Source organism: Phascolarctos cinereus, unplaced genomic scaffold (genome assembly GCF_003287225.1).
Source record: "Phascolarctos cinereus isolate Bilbo 61053 unplaced genomic scaffold, phaCin_HiC Scaffold_7;HRSCAF=346, whole genome shotgun sequence".
NCBI classification, from domain to species: domain Eukaryota; kingdom Metazoa; phylum Chordata; class Mammalia; order Diprotodontia; family Phascolarctidae; genus Phascolarctos; species Phascolarctos cinereus.
The window spans coordinates 81,290,228-81,310,273 of record NW_027556180.1 but is presented as its reverse complement, the minus strand read 5'-3'; the positions used below and the strand labels follow the sequence as shown (position 1 = coordinate 81,310,273).

Sequence of the window (20,046 nt, the reverse complement as noted above, 5' to 3'; positions counted from 1 at the left end):
CTTCTTCTGGATAGTCAAGTCAACAAGAATTTATTAAGCACCTACTAGGTGCCAGGCCACGTACTAAGTACTGAGGCTATAAATAAAGACAAAAGCAGTACCTGCTCCTAGAGAGCTCACAGTCTAAAGAGGGAGACAACTGGCAAACACTTACACATGAACAAGTTATACAGAGAATAAACTGGGATAATCTCAGAGGGAAAAATACTAGCAATAAGGGGGGAATATCTCATGACTACTCCTTCCAGTTTCCTCCTATCTAACCAGTCCTTCTCTGTCTCCTTTGCTGGTTCATCATCCATGTTACTAACCACAGATGTCACCAGATCACAAATTTAGAACTGTAAATACTTTCAAGAGGCCATCTAGCCCAACACCCTCATATTTCAGACAAGGAAACAAAGTCCTGGGGAAGTTATATGACTTGCCCTAGGTCGCATAGGCAGTCAGCATTAAAAGTGAGTTTTGAAGCCAGGTCCTCCAACTCCTCCAACCAGCCCCCATCCCATCCCAGCCCCAACTCCCACCTCCCACTCTCTGGCATGAGCTCTCTTCTCTTCTTTATACTAACTGCCTTGGTGGGATCACTAATTCCAATTCATTCCATTATCATTTCTATGCATATGATTCCCAGACGTATAAATCTTGTCTTACTCTCTTGGACTACAGTCTCAAAACACCAACTCCCTTTGGAGATCTTAAACTGGATGCTGCATAGTCATCTCAAACTAAACATATCCAAAACAGAACTCACTGTCCCCTCTCTTTCAACTATTCTATTACTCATCAAGAATGCTACCGTTCTCCAAGACACTGAGGCTCATGATAACTTTGATATGTCATCTCTCTGGTTACTAGTGCCTATGCCCCTGAGATTATTTCCTATCTGCTCTGTATATAGCTCATGTGTAACCTATGTAAACTCATGGGAGCTTCTTGAGGGTACAGAATTTTTTTTTTAACCTTTCTTTGTATCCCTAGCTCTTAGCCTAGTACCCGACACATAATAAATGACTAATAAATGCTTTTTTTTAGGGGCAGCTAGGATACTGGGCCTGCAGTCAGGAAGACCAAGTCTCTGATGCTTACTAGCTGTTATGTCCTTAGGCAAATCACTTAACTTCAGTTTCCTCATCTGTAAAATGGAGATGATAATAACAGCACCTATCTCCCAGGGTGGTTGTAAGGATCAAATGAGATAATGTTTGTAAATGAAGACAGCTAGAGAAAAGGAATGTAGAAAACTTCCCAGTTCATTTCTCTTTACCATCCTTTCACATGTAATTCCACAAGGCAATGGTGAGAAAAGAGAATCCTCACTAGCCTTCTGAAGTAATTGGTGGACTCTTCAGAGGCTGACATTATTAGAATTCTTTTTCTTTTTGAATATTCACTTGCTCTATTTGAACAAGTAAGGTAAAAATTTTTAGAACTTAAGTTAGAATTTATCTCAGTAAAAATGAGTATCTCATGACTGGCTTTGATAGACTTGGTTCTTCTCAACAATACAAGGATCTAAGACAATTCCAAAAGACTCACAATGGAAAATGCTCTCCACATTCAGACAAAGAACTATGGAGTCTGAATACAGATTGAAGCATACTATTTGCTCTCCTTTTCCTTTATTATTTTGTTTTATTGCTTCATTCTTGTGGCTCCTCCTATTAGTTTTAATTGTTCTTTACATCATAACTAATGGGAAAATATGCTTAATACGAATTTATAAGTAGAACCTATATCATACTGCATGCTGTCTTGGGGGAGGGGAGAAGAGAGATAGGGGGAGAGGGGGCAGCTAGGTGGCGCATTGGATAGAGGACCGCCCCTGGATTCAGGAGGACCTGAGTTCAAATCTGGCCTCAGACACATAACACTTACTAGCTGTGTGACCCTGGGCAAATCACTTAACCCCACTGCCTAGCCAAAACAAAAAACAAAACAAAAAAAAGAGAGGTAGGGGAAGAAAATTAAAAACCCAAATCTTATGGAAGTGAATGTTGAAAACTAAAAATAATAGAGTACCAGCCCTGAAGTCAGGAGAACCTGAGTTCAAATCCGGCCTTAGACCAAACACTTGACACATACTAGCTGTGTGACCTTGGGCAAGTCACTTAACCCCAACTGCCTCACTAAAAACAAACCAAAAAAAACTAAAAAAGAAAACTGAATAATTTTTTAAAAAATGAGTATCTCAGAGGGAATTTTTCCAAAAGTAAAGGCTGATTCCTTTACCTTAGCTAAATGTCTTATAAACATGTGCTACTGTTCACTACAGTGAGAAGGAAAGAAAGTAACTATGATTTACACCATCATTACTACTGGTAAAACATTTCAAAGCACATTCTCTACTGATGGATCAATAAGCATCACCTCTGCACAAGGATGTATGTATGTATGCATAAACTATGACCTCTCAATAATTGTTGATTTTTAATGTACAATTCCTTTTGATCCATTCTTTTTTTTAAAATTAAGTTTCTGGACATCAGGCTAAGAATTATTGCATGAAAGATCCATTTTTCCCCTTGTAGGAATATACTCAGCTTTGCAAGGTAAGTTATTCTTGGTTGTAAACCTCTATTTTTTGCCTTTTGGAATACTGTATTCCAAGATCTCCCCTCATTTTAAGTAGAAGCTATCAGGATCTTGTGTGATCCTGAAAGTTGTCTGGAACTTGAACTATATGCATTCAGGATATTTTTATGTGGAAGCTCTGGATTTTAGCTTTAACATTCCTGGGAATTTTCCTTTTCGGGTGCTTTTCAGGAGGTAATGGGTGGATTCTTTCTATTTTTCTTTTGTCCTCTGGTTCTAATATATCCAAAGGTTTTCATTTATGATTTCTTGAAATATAATGTTCAGGCTTTTAAAAAAACATGGTTTTCATGGAGTCTCATCTTCTCTCCTTGAGCTATCCCAAGTCAATAGTTTTTAACCACTATCTTATATTTTCTTCTCTTTTTTTCATCTTTAGCCTACACAAGGGTAGTAACAGTGGGAATTCAATTTAATAAGCATTTATATTGTATTTATTCAAGAAGAAAAGCATTGTATGAGATGCTAGGAATACAAGAACAAAACAGTCCCCTCCCACAAGGAGTTAGCATTTTTCTGGGTAGAGACAAGTTATCCACTGATAAATAAATACTAAATAGATACAAAATATACAAAATAATGGGGAGGGCATTGGTTAGAATGTTAACAATAGGGAAAGATCAGGAAAGAACTTATATAGAAGGCAGCAGTTGAAGAGAATCTTGACAAGAACCAGATAATCCAAGAGGCAGAGGTGAAAAGGGAAAGCATTTTAGGAAAGGCAACAACATGTAAACAGGCACAGATCTGAGACAGGACGGAATGCACAGCCTGAAAAAACAGAGGGTCCTTAAGGGCAGGGACTGCTAGGCACTTAATAACTAGTGGTTGTTTGATTTAGAGAAGTCATGCTGTGTAAGAACAGTAAGGCTTGTTTGTATCAATTACCATATTTTATATAACTATAACTTCAAATAACATGAATTCGAAAACATGCAACCACTTTGTGGGATTCCTAATTTGTACTAATTGGAACCTAGCTGTAATGTGAAATGTCTTTAAAAAAAATAGGTTTGGCCAGATTTTGAAGATCCAAAGAATTCTATCATGGTGGCAATTAGGAGTCAGTGAACCAGAGGAGTGACATGATCAGACCTATGCTTCAATTTGAAAGCTATGTAGAAGATGGAATGGAGAAGGGAAAAGAGATGAACTATTATTACAACAGTCCTGGTAAGAGGTAAGAAAGGTCTCAAATTAGGACAGTGGCCAAGTGAGTGAAGAGAGTGAAGAGAAATGGGATATGTTGCAGGAACAGACTTTCTGAAAAGGCTTAGTATAAGCAGGTGGTTGGTTAGGAAGACAGAAGAGTTAAAGGTAACTGCATATTTTCAACTTAGGAAAATGGAAGGATGGTGAGATTCTCAATAGAAACAGGAAAGATGAGAAAAGGGATAGATTTAGGGGAAAAAATAATGACTTCTGCTTTGGACATAATGTACTTGAGATGAATATGAGTTATCCAGATGAAGAAATCTAGCAGAAGTTGGTAATGCAGAACTACTGCAAAGAAGAAAAATAAGGACTAGATGTGTAGATTTCAGAACCATCTTCATAGAAATGATTAATGAACTCCTAGGAGGTGAGATGCATAGGGAAAAGAAGACCCATACCCAAAATACACTCATGCTTAGAGAACAAGACATAGAAGATGAGCCAGCAAAAGATACTAACAAAGAGGTTAGACTACAATCAGTAAAGAGTGGAGTGGCAAAAACCCAGAGAAGAGAGAATATCCAGAAGGGAGTGATGAACACTTTAGAAAACTGCAGAGATATTCAAAGATGAGGACTGAAAAAAAGCCATGAGATTTAGCAATTAAGAGAAGACTGGTAACCTTGAAGAGTGCAGTTTCAGTCTAGTGGTGACAGCAAGATGACTGCAAGGAGTTAGAAAGTGAGGAAATGAAGGCAACAAGCCTAGATGGTATTTTCCAGGAACCTGGCTATGAAAGAGAAGGGAAACATAGAACTATAATTTGAGGCACTGGCATGGTCAAGTGAAGTTGGTCAGGAAGATTTTTTTTTTAAGTAAGGAAAAGGTTAAGTCATGTTTGTACACAGTAGAGAAGGTAGTGAATAGAGACAGAAAATTAGAGAGATTGTATGATCAAAGGGAATCAGATAAAGGGCACAAATACAGAGCATTTCAAAACTCTTTGTGAACTTTTAACCTACTAAAACTTAAAACTGCACAAGACATCCAGCTAACCCCATGCCTGGAATGATCTGCTTCTTTACCTCCATCTCTTAGCTTTCTTGGCTTCCTTCAAAACTCAGCTCTTAAGTCCCACCTTGTGAAGGAGGCTTTCCTCTCCCCCCTCCCACTCCAGTGCTTTTCTATATATCTCTTTTACATATCTACTTATTTAGGTGGTGTCTCCACCATTTGAATAAAAACTGCTTGAAGGCAGGGGCTCTTGGTATTCCCAGCACTTAGCACAGTGCTTGGCAACATTAAAGGATTAATAAATCCTTGCTGATTCACTGTTAACTAAGGAACAAGGCTTCAGAGAATAAAGTAAGGGCACAGTAGGGGTGATAAACAAGAAAAGCAGGGGGAGAGAATAGATTTAGAAGAAGTGAGGCAGAGGGAGAGATGAAAAGTATTGAGACACAAGAAAGGAATTTCAGCTTTTTACATCATGGAGGTCTAACAGTTATGAGAGATGGTAAGTTCAAATGTGTGACTAAGTAAGTTTTAAGCTAGTTTCAGCATATTTGGGAAATGATTGATGAGTAAGCCCCTTTCAGTGAATTCTTTTTTTAAAAAACAAACTGACAGCATTCATCTACAAAGCTAAAGTATTCATTTTGTACTTATTAAACTCCATATTTTCTTCTATTAAAAAAATTGAGATATGTATGTGATCTCTTTTAAATGGACCAGAACAAGTTGGCTACAATGGTAGGTGACTGTTATTTTTTGAAAAAGCTCTATTACTTACAACTTCACTAATGTGAAAACATGTTTAATGGGTATGTAAATGTAAAGCCTATATTAGATTGTGCGCTGTCTTGGGGAGGGTTGGGGGGGAGGAGAGGGGAGAAAAATTTTCAACTTAAAAGCATATGGAAGTGATTGTTGATAAATAAAAATAATTAATTTTAAAAAAAGAAAAAGTAAGCTGTATTTCATGGGATGGAATATTAACTAGTTATGTGGATTGGTGACATGCTGACATTGACACAATATCATATGGAATACTATACTGACTCTAGCCATTTTAATTCATACTCACTGTTTTATTTTTAATAACATACTTTAAAGTAGTACGTATTTTTATGTTCATTTGTCTAGTTCCCAAATTAGATTTATAAGCTCCATCAGGGTAAGAACTACACTGTAATTTTTGTATGTAGCAAAGCACCTAGGATAGTGCTTTGTATATGGTATGTATAATTTATGTAAATGTCATTTTCCTCAATAGTGTGTTAGTTCCTCAACCATAGGAACTGTTTCATTTTAGGCTTTTTATCTCCAGCACCTGGCACAGTAGGTGCCTGGCACATGGTAGATGTTTAATAAATGCTTAGTGGCTGACTGGGCAAGGTAGGATAAAGACGCAAATCATTGAAGCTGAGGAGGCTGACGAACTGGGAGGCCAAGGTGTGTTAGAGGAAACCAAAGTCCCCAAATATGATAGCAGGAGTTGAGGTAGAGAGGGAGACCATAAACCAGTTACAGAACTCTACTAGAAAGGAGGGAGAATGACCTAAGGGCAGATAGATAACAACCAGTATCTGCATAAACTGCATAAATCTGAAATAATATGAACCTAAAAGAAGGAGAAGTTGTTAAAAAATGGTTGGGAGAGATGGAAGAGATTGATCTAGAGGTGTCTGTGAGGAACATACCTACTTCTCATTCTGGTCCAATGAGTGGGGTAGGATGAGAGAAGGTACATCCAGTATTGGAAAGAGAGGCCAGGGAGGCACTCTCTTCTTGAAAAGGGTCAGGTTTCCAATTTGTACAAGAAGGAGTATGTTAGAAAGGAAGACTAATATTAAGGGAAGCTTGTTAACAACAGAATGGGATAGGGGGCAGAGCCAAGATGGGACAGTGAAAGCAGTGACTCGCTTGAGCTCTCCCCCAAACCCCTCCAAATACCCGTAAAAAAATGGCTCTAAACAAATTCTAAACCAGCAGAACCCACAAAAAGACAGAGTAAAACAAATTTCCAGTCCAAGACAGCCTGGATGGTTGATCAGAAAGGCATATCGCGCCAGGCAGAGAGAGGAGCACAGTTCGGTGTGGGTGCGCAGAATGCAGCAAATATGGAGCAGGCCTCAGAGGAGCGAATCACAGGCAGCTATGGTGGTTTCCAGACTCATCAATCCACGAACACCAAAGAAAACTTAGAAGGTTAGTGGGGGAAAGTCTGTTTTTTCGGTGAAAGAAGAGCTAGGTGAGAGCCAGTTCCAGAGCACAAAACACAAAGCACAGAGGGCACAGCACAGGGGCGGTGGCTGCATCCTGAGCTTCCAGCCCACTGACTGAGGGGGAATCAAGTAGTTGATCAGAGGGGGACTGCAGGGATCTCTTTGCCAGTGCTGAGGCAGGAATCTCTTGCTTTGCCCATGCTTCGATCTGGGTCACAGCTCTGGGTGGCGGACCTGGGGTGAGGAGGAGCACTGGCGTAGTGGAGCTTGTAGTGGCGGTGAGAGGAAACCCTCCTCACAGTTCCAAGAGAGAAAAGACAGCTTGTGGCCGGTCACTCAAAGACCAGAGCACAGGCCAGGAAAAGAGTAAATACCTCGACCCTTATCATACCACCCTGGAAGAACTGAAAATTTACAGGTCCCTAGAAGTATCTCTGAAAACAGCTATACAAACCCCTAAAGCTTGGGACAGTACATTCTCCACACTGGAAGCAGACTTTTACCTTAACAACGAGTTTAAAACTCAAGTACTTGGCTGGGATCACGAGCAAACCTCGCAAAAGGAGTCAGACTATATTATCTTACTTTGGTGACAAAGAAGATCAAAACATATAACCAGAAGAAGACAACAAAGTCAAAGCTCCCACATCCAAAGCCTCCAAGAAAAGAACCCGTTCCAGGCCTTGGAAGAGCTCAAAAGGGATTTTGAGAAGCAAATAAGAGAAGTAGAGGAAAAACTGGAAAGAGAAATGAAAGTGATGCAAGAAAATCATGAAAAACAAGTCAACAGCTTGCCAAAGGAGACCCAAAAAAATACTGAAGAAAATAACACCTGAAAAAATAGCCTAACCCAAATGGCAAAAGTGGTCCAAAAAGCCAATGAGGACAAGAATGCCCTAAAAAGCAAATTGGCCAAATGGAAAAGGAAGTCCAAAAGCTTACTGAAGAAAATACTTCCTTAAAAATTAGAATAGAGCAATTGGAAGATAGTGACTTTATGAGAAATCAAGACACAGTAGAACAAATCCAAAAGAATGAAAAATTAGAAAACAATGTGAAATATCTCATTGGAAAAACAACTGACCTGGAAAATAGATCCAGGAGAGAGAATTTAAAAATTATTGGACTATCTGAAAGCCATGATCAAAAAAAGAGCCTAGACATCATCTTTCAAGAAATTATCAAGGAAAACTGCCCTGATATTTTAGAACCAGAGGGCAAAATAGAAATTGAAAGAATCCACAGATCTCCCCCTGAAAGAGATCCCCAAAGGAAAACTCCTAGGAATATTGTAGCCAAATTCCAGAGTTCCCAGGTCAAGAGAAAATATTGCAAGCAGCCAGAAAGAAACAATTCAAGTATGGTGGAAACACAATCAGGATAACACAAGATTTAGCAGCTTCTACATTAAGGGACCGCAGGGTATGGAGTATAATATTCAGGAGGGCAAAGGAGATAGGATTACAACCAAGAATCACCTACCCAGCAAAACTGAGTATAATCCTTCAGGGGAAAAAATGGTCATTCAGTGCAAGAGAGGACTTTCAAGCATTCTTGATGAAAAGACCAAAGCTGAATAGAAAATTTGACTTTCAAATACAAGACTCAAGTGGCACATGAAAAGGTAAGCAGGAAAGAGAAATCATAAGAGACTTATTAAGACTGAACTGTTTACATTCCTGCACGAAAAGATATTATTTATAACTCATGAGACCTTTGTCAGTATTAGGGTAGTGGGAAGGGAAAAATTATATGTATGTATAGATAGACAGACAGACAGACAGACAGACAGACAGACAGACAGACAGATAGATAGATAGATAGATAGATAGATAGATAGATAGATAGATAGATGACGACAGACGATAGATGATGATGGCAGGCACAGGGTGAGTTGAAGATGAAGGGGTGATATCTGGAGAATAAAATTAAGGGTGAGAGAGGATTATACTAGGAGAAGGAGAAAGGGAGAGGTAGAATAGGGTACATTATCTCGCACAAAACAGACAAGAAAAGGGTCTTACAGTGCAGGGGAAACAGGGGAAGGTGAGAGGAAATGAGGGAATCTTATTTCATAGGATTTGGCTTAAGGAGAGAATAACATACACACTCAATTGGGTATGGAAATCTGTCGTACCCTAAGGGAAAAGAGGGGAGAAAGGGGACAAGAGAGCAGGGGGATGATAGACAGAAGGGCAGACTGGGAAAGGTGTAATCAGAAGGAAGTATTTCTGAGGAGGAACAGGGTCAAAAGAAAGAACAGAATAAATGGGGGGGGCAGGATAGGATTAAGGGAAATAGAGTTAGTTTTTCACAATATGTCTACTATGGAAGTGTTTTGCATAACTGCACATGTATGGCCTGTACTGACTTGCTTGCCTTTTCAATGAGGGTGGGGGGGTGGGAGGAAAGGAGAAAATTTGGAACCCAAAGTTTTAAAAACACATGTTTAAAAAAAATGTTTCCACTTGCAACTGGGAAATAAGAAATACAGGAAATGAGGTACAGAAATCTATCCTGCCCTACAGGAAAATAGAAGGGGAAGGGGATAAGAGAAGGTTGGGGAGAGATAGAAGGGAGGGCATACTAGGGGAAGGGGCATTCAGAATGCATGCCATCTTGGGGTGGGGGAGGGGCAAGATGGGGTGAAAATTTGGAATTCAAAATCTTGTGGAAGTAAATGTTGAAAACTAAAAATAAATTTATATTTTAAAAAAGCTTAAAAAAATCCCACCTTTTATAGGAAAAAATAGAATGGGATAGGGAACAATGGAAAGGGAAAGCAAAATAGGATAGCAATATGATAGCAAAAAATGGAATTTTCATTTAGACAATGAATCACAGAGATTCACAGGATAAAATAAAGAGACAGATTCAAGAGATATTTTAAAGGAAAAATATGAAGGATTCAGAGATACTCAGACATGTATGAAATGACAGAGTGGAAAAAGCAAAGTGGACAAATAATAATACATATAATGATTACAATATTAATAAAAGCCACAAAACTTTAAGGAAATATTTTAAGAACTGAGAAATTATTTTTAGGGAACATATTTTGAAGGCAGATTTGTTTAGGTTTCTGTTGGGAAATGACTGCCATGTAAAAACAAATTAAATCAAAACTTTTTAAAAGATAAAACAAGGGAAGAAAGGACTTTTGCTTTTTTTAAGCAAATGAATAGTTTTAAATTTGTTCTGTGTGCAGGGGAGAATCCTCGCAATTTTTTTAAAGAAATAGAATGATATGATGAAAATGGTGTTTGTGTACTTATTAAATAATTGTTGGATGAACAAATATGTGTGACTCAATTAGCCAACAAGCATTTATCAAATATCTTCTGTGCCAAGCAGTATACTTGGTGCTAATGATGAAATAATAAAAAGGTAATAGTTTCTGCCCTCAAGGAATTTACTTTCTGGAGAGACAGAATGCAGCAAACAAGAACATGCAATGTTCAAAATCTTCCCAAAAAGGCAGAGAAATGGAACTGGGTTTTTCTAGTCATCATAGTGCCTGTCCTAATAGGGCTCAATAACCAAACGTACCCAATATTTCCAGGGTATACAAGCTAGAGAACTACTATGGCACTAAAACATCTCTCCAATATTAAAGAAAAAGCAAGACTGTCTCTCAAAATTATATGGGGTAACTGGGAAAGAATTTTTACAACCAGTGTCTCTGATAAGGGCTTCACTTCCAAAATATAGAGAGAACTGAGTCAAATTTATAAGAATACAAGCCATTCCCCAGTTGATAAATGGTCAGAGGATATGAACAGGCAGTTTTCAGATGAAGAAATTAAAGTCATCTAAAGTCATATGAAAAAATGCTCTAAATCACTAGTGATTAGAGAAATGCAAATCAAAATGACTCTGAGGTACCACATCACACTTATCAGATTGGATAATATGATAAAACAGGAAAATGATAAATGTTGGAGAAGATGTGGGAAAACTGGAACACCAATGCCTTGTTGGTGGAGTTGTAAACTGATCCAACCATTTTGGAGAGCAATTTGGAACTATGCCCAAAAGGCTGTAAAAATGTACACATCCTTTGACTACTTCTAGGGATGTATCTCAAAGAGATCATAAAAATGGGAAAAGGACCCACATGTACAAAAATATTTATAGCAGCTCTTTCTGTGGTGGCAAAGAATTGAAAATTGAGGAGATGTCTATCCATTGGGGAATGGCTGAACAAGTTGTGGTATATGAACGTAATGGAATACTATTGTGCTATAAGGAATGATGAGCAAGAAGACTTCAGAAAAACCTTGAAAAGACTTGTACGGACTGATGCTGAGTGAAGTAAGCAGAACCAGGAGAATATTAGACACAGTAACAGCCATGCTGTGCAATAACTAACTTTGACAGACTTAGCTCTCCTCAGCAATGCAAGGATCTAAGACATCTCCAAAAGTCTCATGATGGAAAATGCTATCCACATGCAGAGAAAGAACTATGGAGTTTGAATGCGGATCAAAGCATACTATTTGCTCTTTTTTTCTCCCCTTCTGTTTTGTTTTGTTTCTTCTTTCTTGTGGTTCCTCCTATTGGTTCTAACTCTTCTTTACAACATGACTAATGTGAAAATATGTTTAACAGGAATATATATGTAGAGCCTATATCAGATTGCATACCGTCTTGGAGAGGCAGATGGGGAGGGAAGGGGAGAAAATTTAAAACTCAAAAGCTTATGGAAGTGAATGCTGAAAACTAAAAATAAATTAAGAAAAAAAATTATATGGGGTAAGAAAAATAGTAATCCTATATAAATGAAAGGACACTGCCTTTCCAAGTTCCTGCATGGAAGACAGAACTAAAAAAGAAAGGTCAAAGTATGTCTCAATTTTTTTTTGGTAAGGCTGAAAAAAAAAATAACACTACTGAAACTATCTTGTATAATACTAAACACAATAACTCAACAAATGTTAATTAAACAATAATGGGTCTAAATTTGCCAAAGATAAGGAAAATTCAAATATATTGCTCTGTTTCCTGGGGAAGGAAAAAAAGATGACATGGAAACTATTCATGATAAGTGGAAATAACACTGAACTGAGAGTTTGGAAACCAAGGCTCAAGTTCCTGCTCTTTCACTAAAAAGCTGAATTACTTTGCATGTGTAGCCCCTCTGGATTTCAATTCTCTCATCCATAAAAGAAGGGGTTGGGATTGATCATCTTTAAAGTCTTTCAGCACCAGCATTCTATAAAGTCAATGTCTGCTCCAACTGGGTTGTAGGGGAGAGATAAAAAAAAATGGGTTCTACCAGATGAAGTTAATTTCTTAGAAGAAACATATTTTACTATAGCTTCTTCTACCATAAGATCAAACCCAATGTGATGAACAAAGAAGTTTAATATCAACATATAAAATTGGTGTGTTACATCATTAATTTATTTTTAAAAAGAAAAAGACTTACTCTTGTCTCTCATATCTGAGGGTTTCTCGCATGGACCATGCAACCTGGTATGGTGAGGCTTGCTCTGATTCTTCCAATTCTTCTCCACTATCTTCAGACCAGTCCAGCCCTGTGGCAGATGAGCAGATAACATGCAGACAGAAAAAAAAAAATCAAAGAAATAATTTATCTTTGAATTTAGGAAATAAAAATTGTCCAAAATGTCTAAGCCAATACTAGCAAGTACTACCATAATGTAAGTAAATTCCACCTAAGACTGGGTTCAGTTCTAACACATTGCTAAAATAACTAATTAATATTCATTCACTATTTAAGAAAATTGATCATTAAATACAGTAATATCTCTTCCAACAAAAAAATGTTTTCTACTCTTTGTTGGAGAGAGATAGATAGATAGATAGATAGATAGATAGATAGATAGATAGATACAGATATATATAAATATATCTATCATTAGCAGGGATAAAAACAAGGAGTCACAGGATGTATTCTAAGATTTAAGAAAAGGAGATTTACAGAAAGAATATACTTCTAAGCATCTGTAGTTCACTGCTAATGCACATCACAACCCCTCTATGACTTGATAGACAGTCTGAAAGAGTTGGGGTAGTTGAAACAGCCACCACTGTTTAGCCACACTGGTAAAGAGCCTGTCAGAATTTAGCTAGGCTAGGCTAGTCTTTGGAGAACAAAATACATAACACATCAACATGTAGTATGAAAATATAATTAAATACTAACTAAAACAATATGAAATGTGCCACAAAACAGAAACACAAATCTGGGTCTCAAGGAGAAGACCCAAGGGTTGAGAGAAAAGATATAGGTACAACCTGTGCTCAGAAAAAGCAAAGAAGAGGGAGGTCTGCTAGGCTCCAAGTGCTCATGAAGCTTACAATAAATACACACTTCTCTTTTCTCAGCACTCAGAAAAGACAGGAGTACCCTGAGTACTTGAAGTGAAGGACAGTTACCACTGATAGGGATGCAAAAATGTACATGAAAAACAAATTTTGCCAATTTCTTGATTTCTCAGAATCAAGCCAGTTTATCTCCAACTGTTCGAATACAAACAAAAGCTATGCATGGAGTTATTTTTGTAATGCACAACTATTTAAGAATAATCCTGCCTCAATTGATTTATGAAAATTATATTAATTTTTTTACATGGCCTACTTTGTTATAAAAGAGCTTCAATCCAAGAGCACTTATTAATGAAGCTAAATCTTTCTTAAGTTTAACGAGCCTTTACTTATGCTCCAAGACAAAAAGAACTACCCTATCAATGAAAGTTAAATTATCTTTTTAAAAACTGAAAATATAGCACACCTCCAACCTCCAAAGAATGACTAAATTATAAATTTGAATACAATTAGTTTAAGAAGGGTAAAGGAAACAAGGTAAAAACCACCGATGGTCAAAAATTTGGCCATTTGTTCACCTTCTAACTCACAATAACATAACTATTCTTAAATGGTTTCAAAAAGACTTTCAAAAAAATAAAAACAAAAAACAAAAACAAACAAACAAAAAGATTTCAAAAGATTTTATTGAAGATGATGGATATAGATTTGGTTTTTGGACTTTATTCAATTCCTTCAGTTAAGAATTGTAAATTTTCACCCCTCAATTTTCTAGGATAAAAATTCAGAGAGGAGGAATAGTGGAGAAAAATACATGACATTTAATGTTACTTTAAGGAATGCTTAATTATTCTGACTTAATATAATTACTAAATTTGCTACAAACTAATTTCATTATGAACACTATAAATTTATATTATTTCTGTCCAAATAAATTTTTTTATATTTTAAAAACTGAGTTTTGTATCACCACTTTTTCTCTTTTAAAAAACATCTTATTTCTAAAATCATTTTTATTTTTTGAGAGAAGGAAATAAGCATTTAAATAGCTATGTGACAGGCACTGGGCTAAGCTCTTTACAAACATTATTTCATTGGAAATATCTCACAACAACCCTCAGAGGTGGGTGCTATTATTATCTCCATATTATAGTTGAGAAAACCAAGGCAAACAGAGGTTAAGTAACTTGTCCAGGGTCACATAGCCATTAAGTATCTAAGGCTGAATTTAAACTCAGGGCTTCCTGAGTCTAGGGCTAGCACTCTATCCACTGAATCATCTAGCCAGTGACACAAAGTCAGTCACAACCTTAACAACATGGAAATAGATTATTCAATCTTTCACATATATATGAAACTTACTGACATTGGCAATTACTATTACATTTATATGTTTATTCTTGAAGGTGTTTACTTTAGCCAAAGGACTATCATCCGATTTAATTAAACAAGTATTTATTAAGTATGTACTATGTGTCAGGCACTGTGTTGGCACTAGGGATACAAGGACAAAACCAGCCCCTGACAACAACTGGGAGGTCAGGGTGTGGAAGAAGACTGGGAAAACCTCTTTAAGGAGATAGCCCTTAAGTTAAATCTTGAAGAGTTAAGGATTCCAAAAGAATGAGATTAGGAGGAAGAACATTCAAGGCCTAGAAGGCAGTCCCTTCAAAGGCAAGGAACTAGAAGACAGCATGTTATGTACATCATGTCAGAATATTTTGCTATCAGCATAGCAAGCAGGCCAGTTTGGCTGGAATATAGAATGTATGAGCAGGAATAATGGGAAACAGGTTTAGAAAAATAGGCTGTAGTCATATCTGAAGGATCAAAACAGGAGTTTGTGTTTGATTCTAGAACTGGTAAGGAACTACTGCAACTTTTTAAGTAGAAAAGTGTTAGACAGACCTGTATTTTAAGAATATCAATATGGCAACCATATGAGGGATGGAGTTTTATTTATTTATCTGTTTGTTTGTTTTTTTGCTTTTAGGCAATTGGGTTTAAGTGATTTGCCCAGGGTCACACAGCTAGTAAGTGTCAAGTGTCTGGTCTGAGGCCGCATTTGAACTCAGGTCCTCCTGTCTCCAGGGCCGGTGCTCTCTCCACTGCGCCACCTAGCTGCCCCTTGAGGGATGGATTTTAAAAAGGGAAGAAAATAGAGGCTACCACAATAATCTTGTCAAGATGTCACAAAGACCTGAAGTAGCAGGGTACCAAGGGAGCAGAGGGACGCAAGAAATGTTGTGGAGGTATCAAACTACAGTAACTGGAAGACAGTAGTGCCCTTGGCAAAATAGGGAAGTTATCCTTAAAGTGGATTCTTCATAAAAAATGTGAAAGAATAGTCATTCTCTCAAAGATTATTTTAATTGAGCTTACACATGCCAAGAATAATTAAGAAAAAGTTAACTGAAAAATTTATTGCGATTTAAGATGAAATAATACCTTGCCACCAACATAAAGAAATGTTTAAATCTACACTTGAAATTACTGGCAAATGTAAGGTCACCTCAAAAGGCACATTACTTTCCTCTGCCTAACAGAAAATTCTAATTTACCAAAAAAAGATGCAGGGTTGATAATGAAATGATCACAATGGCAATTTCATTCTATATATCCTAAGCATAACATGCTGTCCTTCACACACAAAAGTGATGTCTCAGATCTACCATTAGTAGCAAAATTGTAATGGGTTTATACTAAGCCATCCAGACCCACTCAACTGGTTACTCTGTAATCAATGCCACATACCTATGAAATGCCTAGGATGAGGAATGCTGTCTGTGTCATGGGAATGTCTGTCCTAACATGAAACTATCTGAGCCTTAAGATCAAAAATTTTCTTGACCTTGGCCTCATTTCCACTAGCTCTAATGTAACCAGCTAAGCTAAACAGTAACAGATTATGGGTGGGCAAAATCCCCTAATTTGGTCTTCCAGCTTCTACAACTTTTCTTTTTGCTCTTGGCAAAACAAATATGATTTAGATAATATCTGATAATGGAATTATTACTACTACTTTTCCCAAAAACATATGGATTTCAGTTAGAGAAGACAAAATAAATTTTTCCTGTTTCTTTTGTTTGTAACACCAAAGATTAACTCAGAGGTACTATATTCTCATATTCTCATATGTTCTCTCAAAGATTATTTTTAATAGGCTTAAACTTTAAGATTAAATTTTCCAAAGCCCTATGACAAACACTTAAATAACTTTTTCCTTAGATTTTTAGTTCATATACACTAGCTGAATTTCTATTTCTATTTACGAAACTACAAATATATTTCCCATTTTAACAACAGCCTTCATACACTAGTGCACTGTTGGTAGAGATGTGATTTGGTTTAGCCATTCTGGAAAGCAATTTAGAACTTTGTCCCCAGAATTACTAAATTGCAAATACTCTCACTCTCATTTATTTATTTGTTTGTTTATTTAGGGCAATTGGGGTTAAGTGACTTGCCCAGGGTCATACAGCTAGTAAGTGTCAAGTGTTTGGTCTGAGGCCAGATTTGAACTCAGGTCTTCCTGACTTCAGGACTGGTGCTCTATCTAGTGTGCCTCTTAGCTGCCCCTAAATTGCAAATACTCTTAAAGTCAACTATACCATCACTGATCCTACATCCCACGGAGATCAAAGGAAAAGGAAAAGAATCTATATGTTCAAAAATACTCATACCAGCTTTTCATACTAGCAAAAATTTGGAGAATATAAAGAGTATGTATTGGGGAATGGACAAACAAATTATGACATATGGATGGAATGGGAAATTCTTGTGACATAAGAAATGATAAAATGGACAGTTTCAAAGAGAACTGGGAAGACCACTATGAAATGATGCAGAAGGAAGCAAGCAAAACTAGAAAAAATAATTTATACAAAGATAACAAAGAAAAACAACTTTGAAGGACTTTAGAACTCTGGTCAATGCAATAATAAGCCACAAATCAGAAGACTAATGATAAAACACATCACTCCTGATAGAGATAAGCTTAAAATTCAGAGACATACATTTTCATGTAGGCTAATGCAGCAATTTGCCTTGCAGAACTATGAACATTTGCTATGCATAGTTTATTATGAAAGCGGCTGCCTCCAATGCCTGGAATTCTTCCCCTCCTCATCTCTGTCTTCTGACCTCCTTCAAGAACCTGACAAAATCCCACCTTCTACAATAAGCCTTTTCTAACCCCACTTAATTAATACTAGTGCCTTCTCTTTGTCAATTATCTCCAATTTATTTTGAATATGCCTTGTTTGCATAGTTGTTTTTGTATGTTGTCTGCCCCATTAGATTGTGAGCTTGTTGAGAGTCCTAGTTTTGGAGTCAGGAAGATATGAGTTCATATCCAGCTTCTGACACTTGCTTGCTGTGTGATCCTGGGCAAGTCACTTGTCTCAGTTTCTTCATCTGCAAAATGGGGATAATAATAGCAACCTCCAGGGTTTTTGTGAGGATAAAACCAGGTAATATTTGTAAAATGCTTGCAAACTATAAAGCACTACATAAATATTAGTTCCCCACCCCTGTACTAGTTATTATGAGGCAGCTAGGTGGTGCAGTGGATGGAGCACTAAACCTAGCTCTGTGACCCAGGGCAAATCATTTAACCTCTGTTTTCCTGAGTTTCTTTCCTCATTTGTAAAATGAAGATGATAATAAATATAAATGCTAGATACTGTTACTTTGTGGCCTTTTCTTGTATCCCAGCACTTAGTACATAATAAGAGCTTAATAAATGTTGAAATGATATTTCATTTTGTTGTTGTTATTATCCAAATGGGGAAAGGGTGGGAATGGGAGGAAGAGATTATAAATGAATGTAAAAATACATTTTTAAAAATTTAGCTCTCACAGAACACTTTATATTTACACAACATTCTAACAGAATAATTTGCTTTATAAAGAAATGTATACACAAAATAAAACAACAACATCAAAACTCAAAAGCAATGATGAGACATATAGGTTCCCAATTCCAAAATCTGTCCCTAGATCACTAGGCCACATCACTGCCTCAAACACTTAATACAAAAGGGCTTTAAATGGAGACGTCAGATATCCCACTCTATCGAGACATTTTACCTTCATTCTGTACATGGAGGCAAAAGAAATAAAGGCCTCACACAACAGTGCACACTTTGTCTCTGTCATCCTTAGTGCTAAGTCAGCTTACCTAAATGGGGAAACAGATCTGTGTCCAGCTGCTGTCTTCGAGTGCACAGTTTCACCAGTCTCTGCAGCCGACTCATGCAAGCTGAGTGCGGAGAGAAGGCTGTGGCTTTCATGAGGACCCGGTCAGTCCTGGGTGGGTCCCCAGAAGGAGCCCTAGCGGATGGCAGGAGAGGCAGAGGTCTCTTCTGGGACCACTGCCTTGCTTGTGCTATAGTGTGTGTGGTGGGCGCCACTCCCTGCATTGGTAGGCTGGTGTTCTGAGGTGGAGGGGACTTGCAGACTAAACCCTGCGGCAGCCCTGGAGGCTTTAAAGAAGTGGATAAAGGTGGCAGATGGGAGTGCTGCTGCAGAGGCTGCTGCTGCAAAGGTGCAGGAGGGGGGCTAAAGTGCTCTTGGCGGACTTTTAAAATCTCTGTCTCTCTCTGGCGTTGCCGATTCTGGGCCAACTTACTCTGCAACTTCTTCCTCACAGTTGCCCCTTTCTTTAGGTCATCATCTTCCTCATTGAAAGCAAATGGATCTTCCAACTCTGTCTCCAGGTAGTGGAGAGGGACCCTTGCCCCTGGTGGTGACAGGGACATTCCATCAAGTCCATTGGGCATCTTCAAGGCCAGTGTGGGCACCGTCAGGCTGAAGGCCATGGTATCCATTTGGTGCCTGGCCTTCACCTCCTCTACTGGATCATTCTTTTTCTTCCTCTCTTTTTTCGGTATAAAGCCAAGTACCTGCAAGTGGCTATTGCAGTACCTTTAAAAAAAAAAAATAGACAGATAGATACACAAACAGTAAGTTCTGGCTTTCTTTCGCCTTAATGGGAAAACTACACAGAGTAAATATAGCTAAATTAAAGCCCCCAAACCCATTTGGCTACTTTGGTTAAAATCCACATTCACTAAATAATCGGGATTCTTACACTTATAAGTTTATCATTTAATGATAATTAACAGGACTAGGCTTAAATGGTCTTTTAAAAAAGACCCAAATAGGGCAGCTGGGTGGCGCAGTGGATAGAGCACTGGCCCTGAAGTCAGGAGGACCTGAGTTCAAATCCGGCCTCAGACCAAACACTTAACACTTACTAGCTGTGTGACCCTGGGCAAGTCACTTAACCCCAATTGCCTAAAAGCAAAAAACAAAACAAACCAAAAAAAAGACCCAAACAACAAAAATAGATGTTCTTTTCATAGAACAGAGGAAAGTAGTGTCTTCAGTTTAAAAGGGTTTTGGTCCTGCATTGCTATGAGCCCCATGCTTCTTGTAGTAGTCTTCAGCTAAAGAAATAACAAAGCATGGCTAGCTAAGCCAAGAGCCCAGGCTTCTCTCCTATTTATTTTACTTCACTAGCAGAAAAATAGTTGGGTAAAGCAGGCAAGATTTTCATTCTACATGAACGATCACACTTCTCAACAATGTTTTACAAAGTTCTCTTTAAAGAAAGGGATAACAGTAACAGTATTCCACAAACATTTTAATGGAATTTATAGGGGCCATAATTGCCATGTCTGATTGGTCTGTATATAGATACATGGAAGCAAAATAATCTATTTAGGGATGTTTGCAGTTTGGCATGCTTACATTACAGAGAAGGGTGTGT

General features: G+C 37.6%; 1 protein-coding gene across 3 annotated transcripts in view; it reads right to left on the bottom strand.

The window, feature by feature from the left end:
* INO80D (INO80 complex subunit D) overlaps positions 1-20,046 on the bottom strand; it is a 76,783-nt gene that overhangs the window by 38,640 nt on the left and 18,097 nt on the right. For all 3 annotated transcript variants that reach the window (XM_020972803.2, XM_020972808.2, XM_078147471.1), the window contains exons 5-6: positions 18,454-19,199; positions 12,409-12,517 (exon numbers count right to left, since the gene is read on the bottom strand). In XM_020972803.2, the coding sequence (XP_020828462.1) occupies positions 12,409-12,517; positions 18,454-19,199 (855 nt within the window). The remainder of the gene's footprint in view (positions 1-12,408; positions 12,518-18,453; positions 19,200-20,046) is intronic.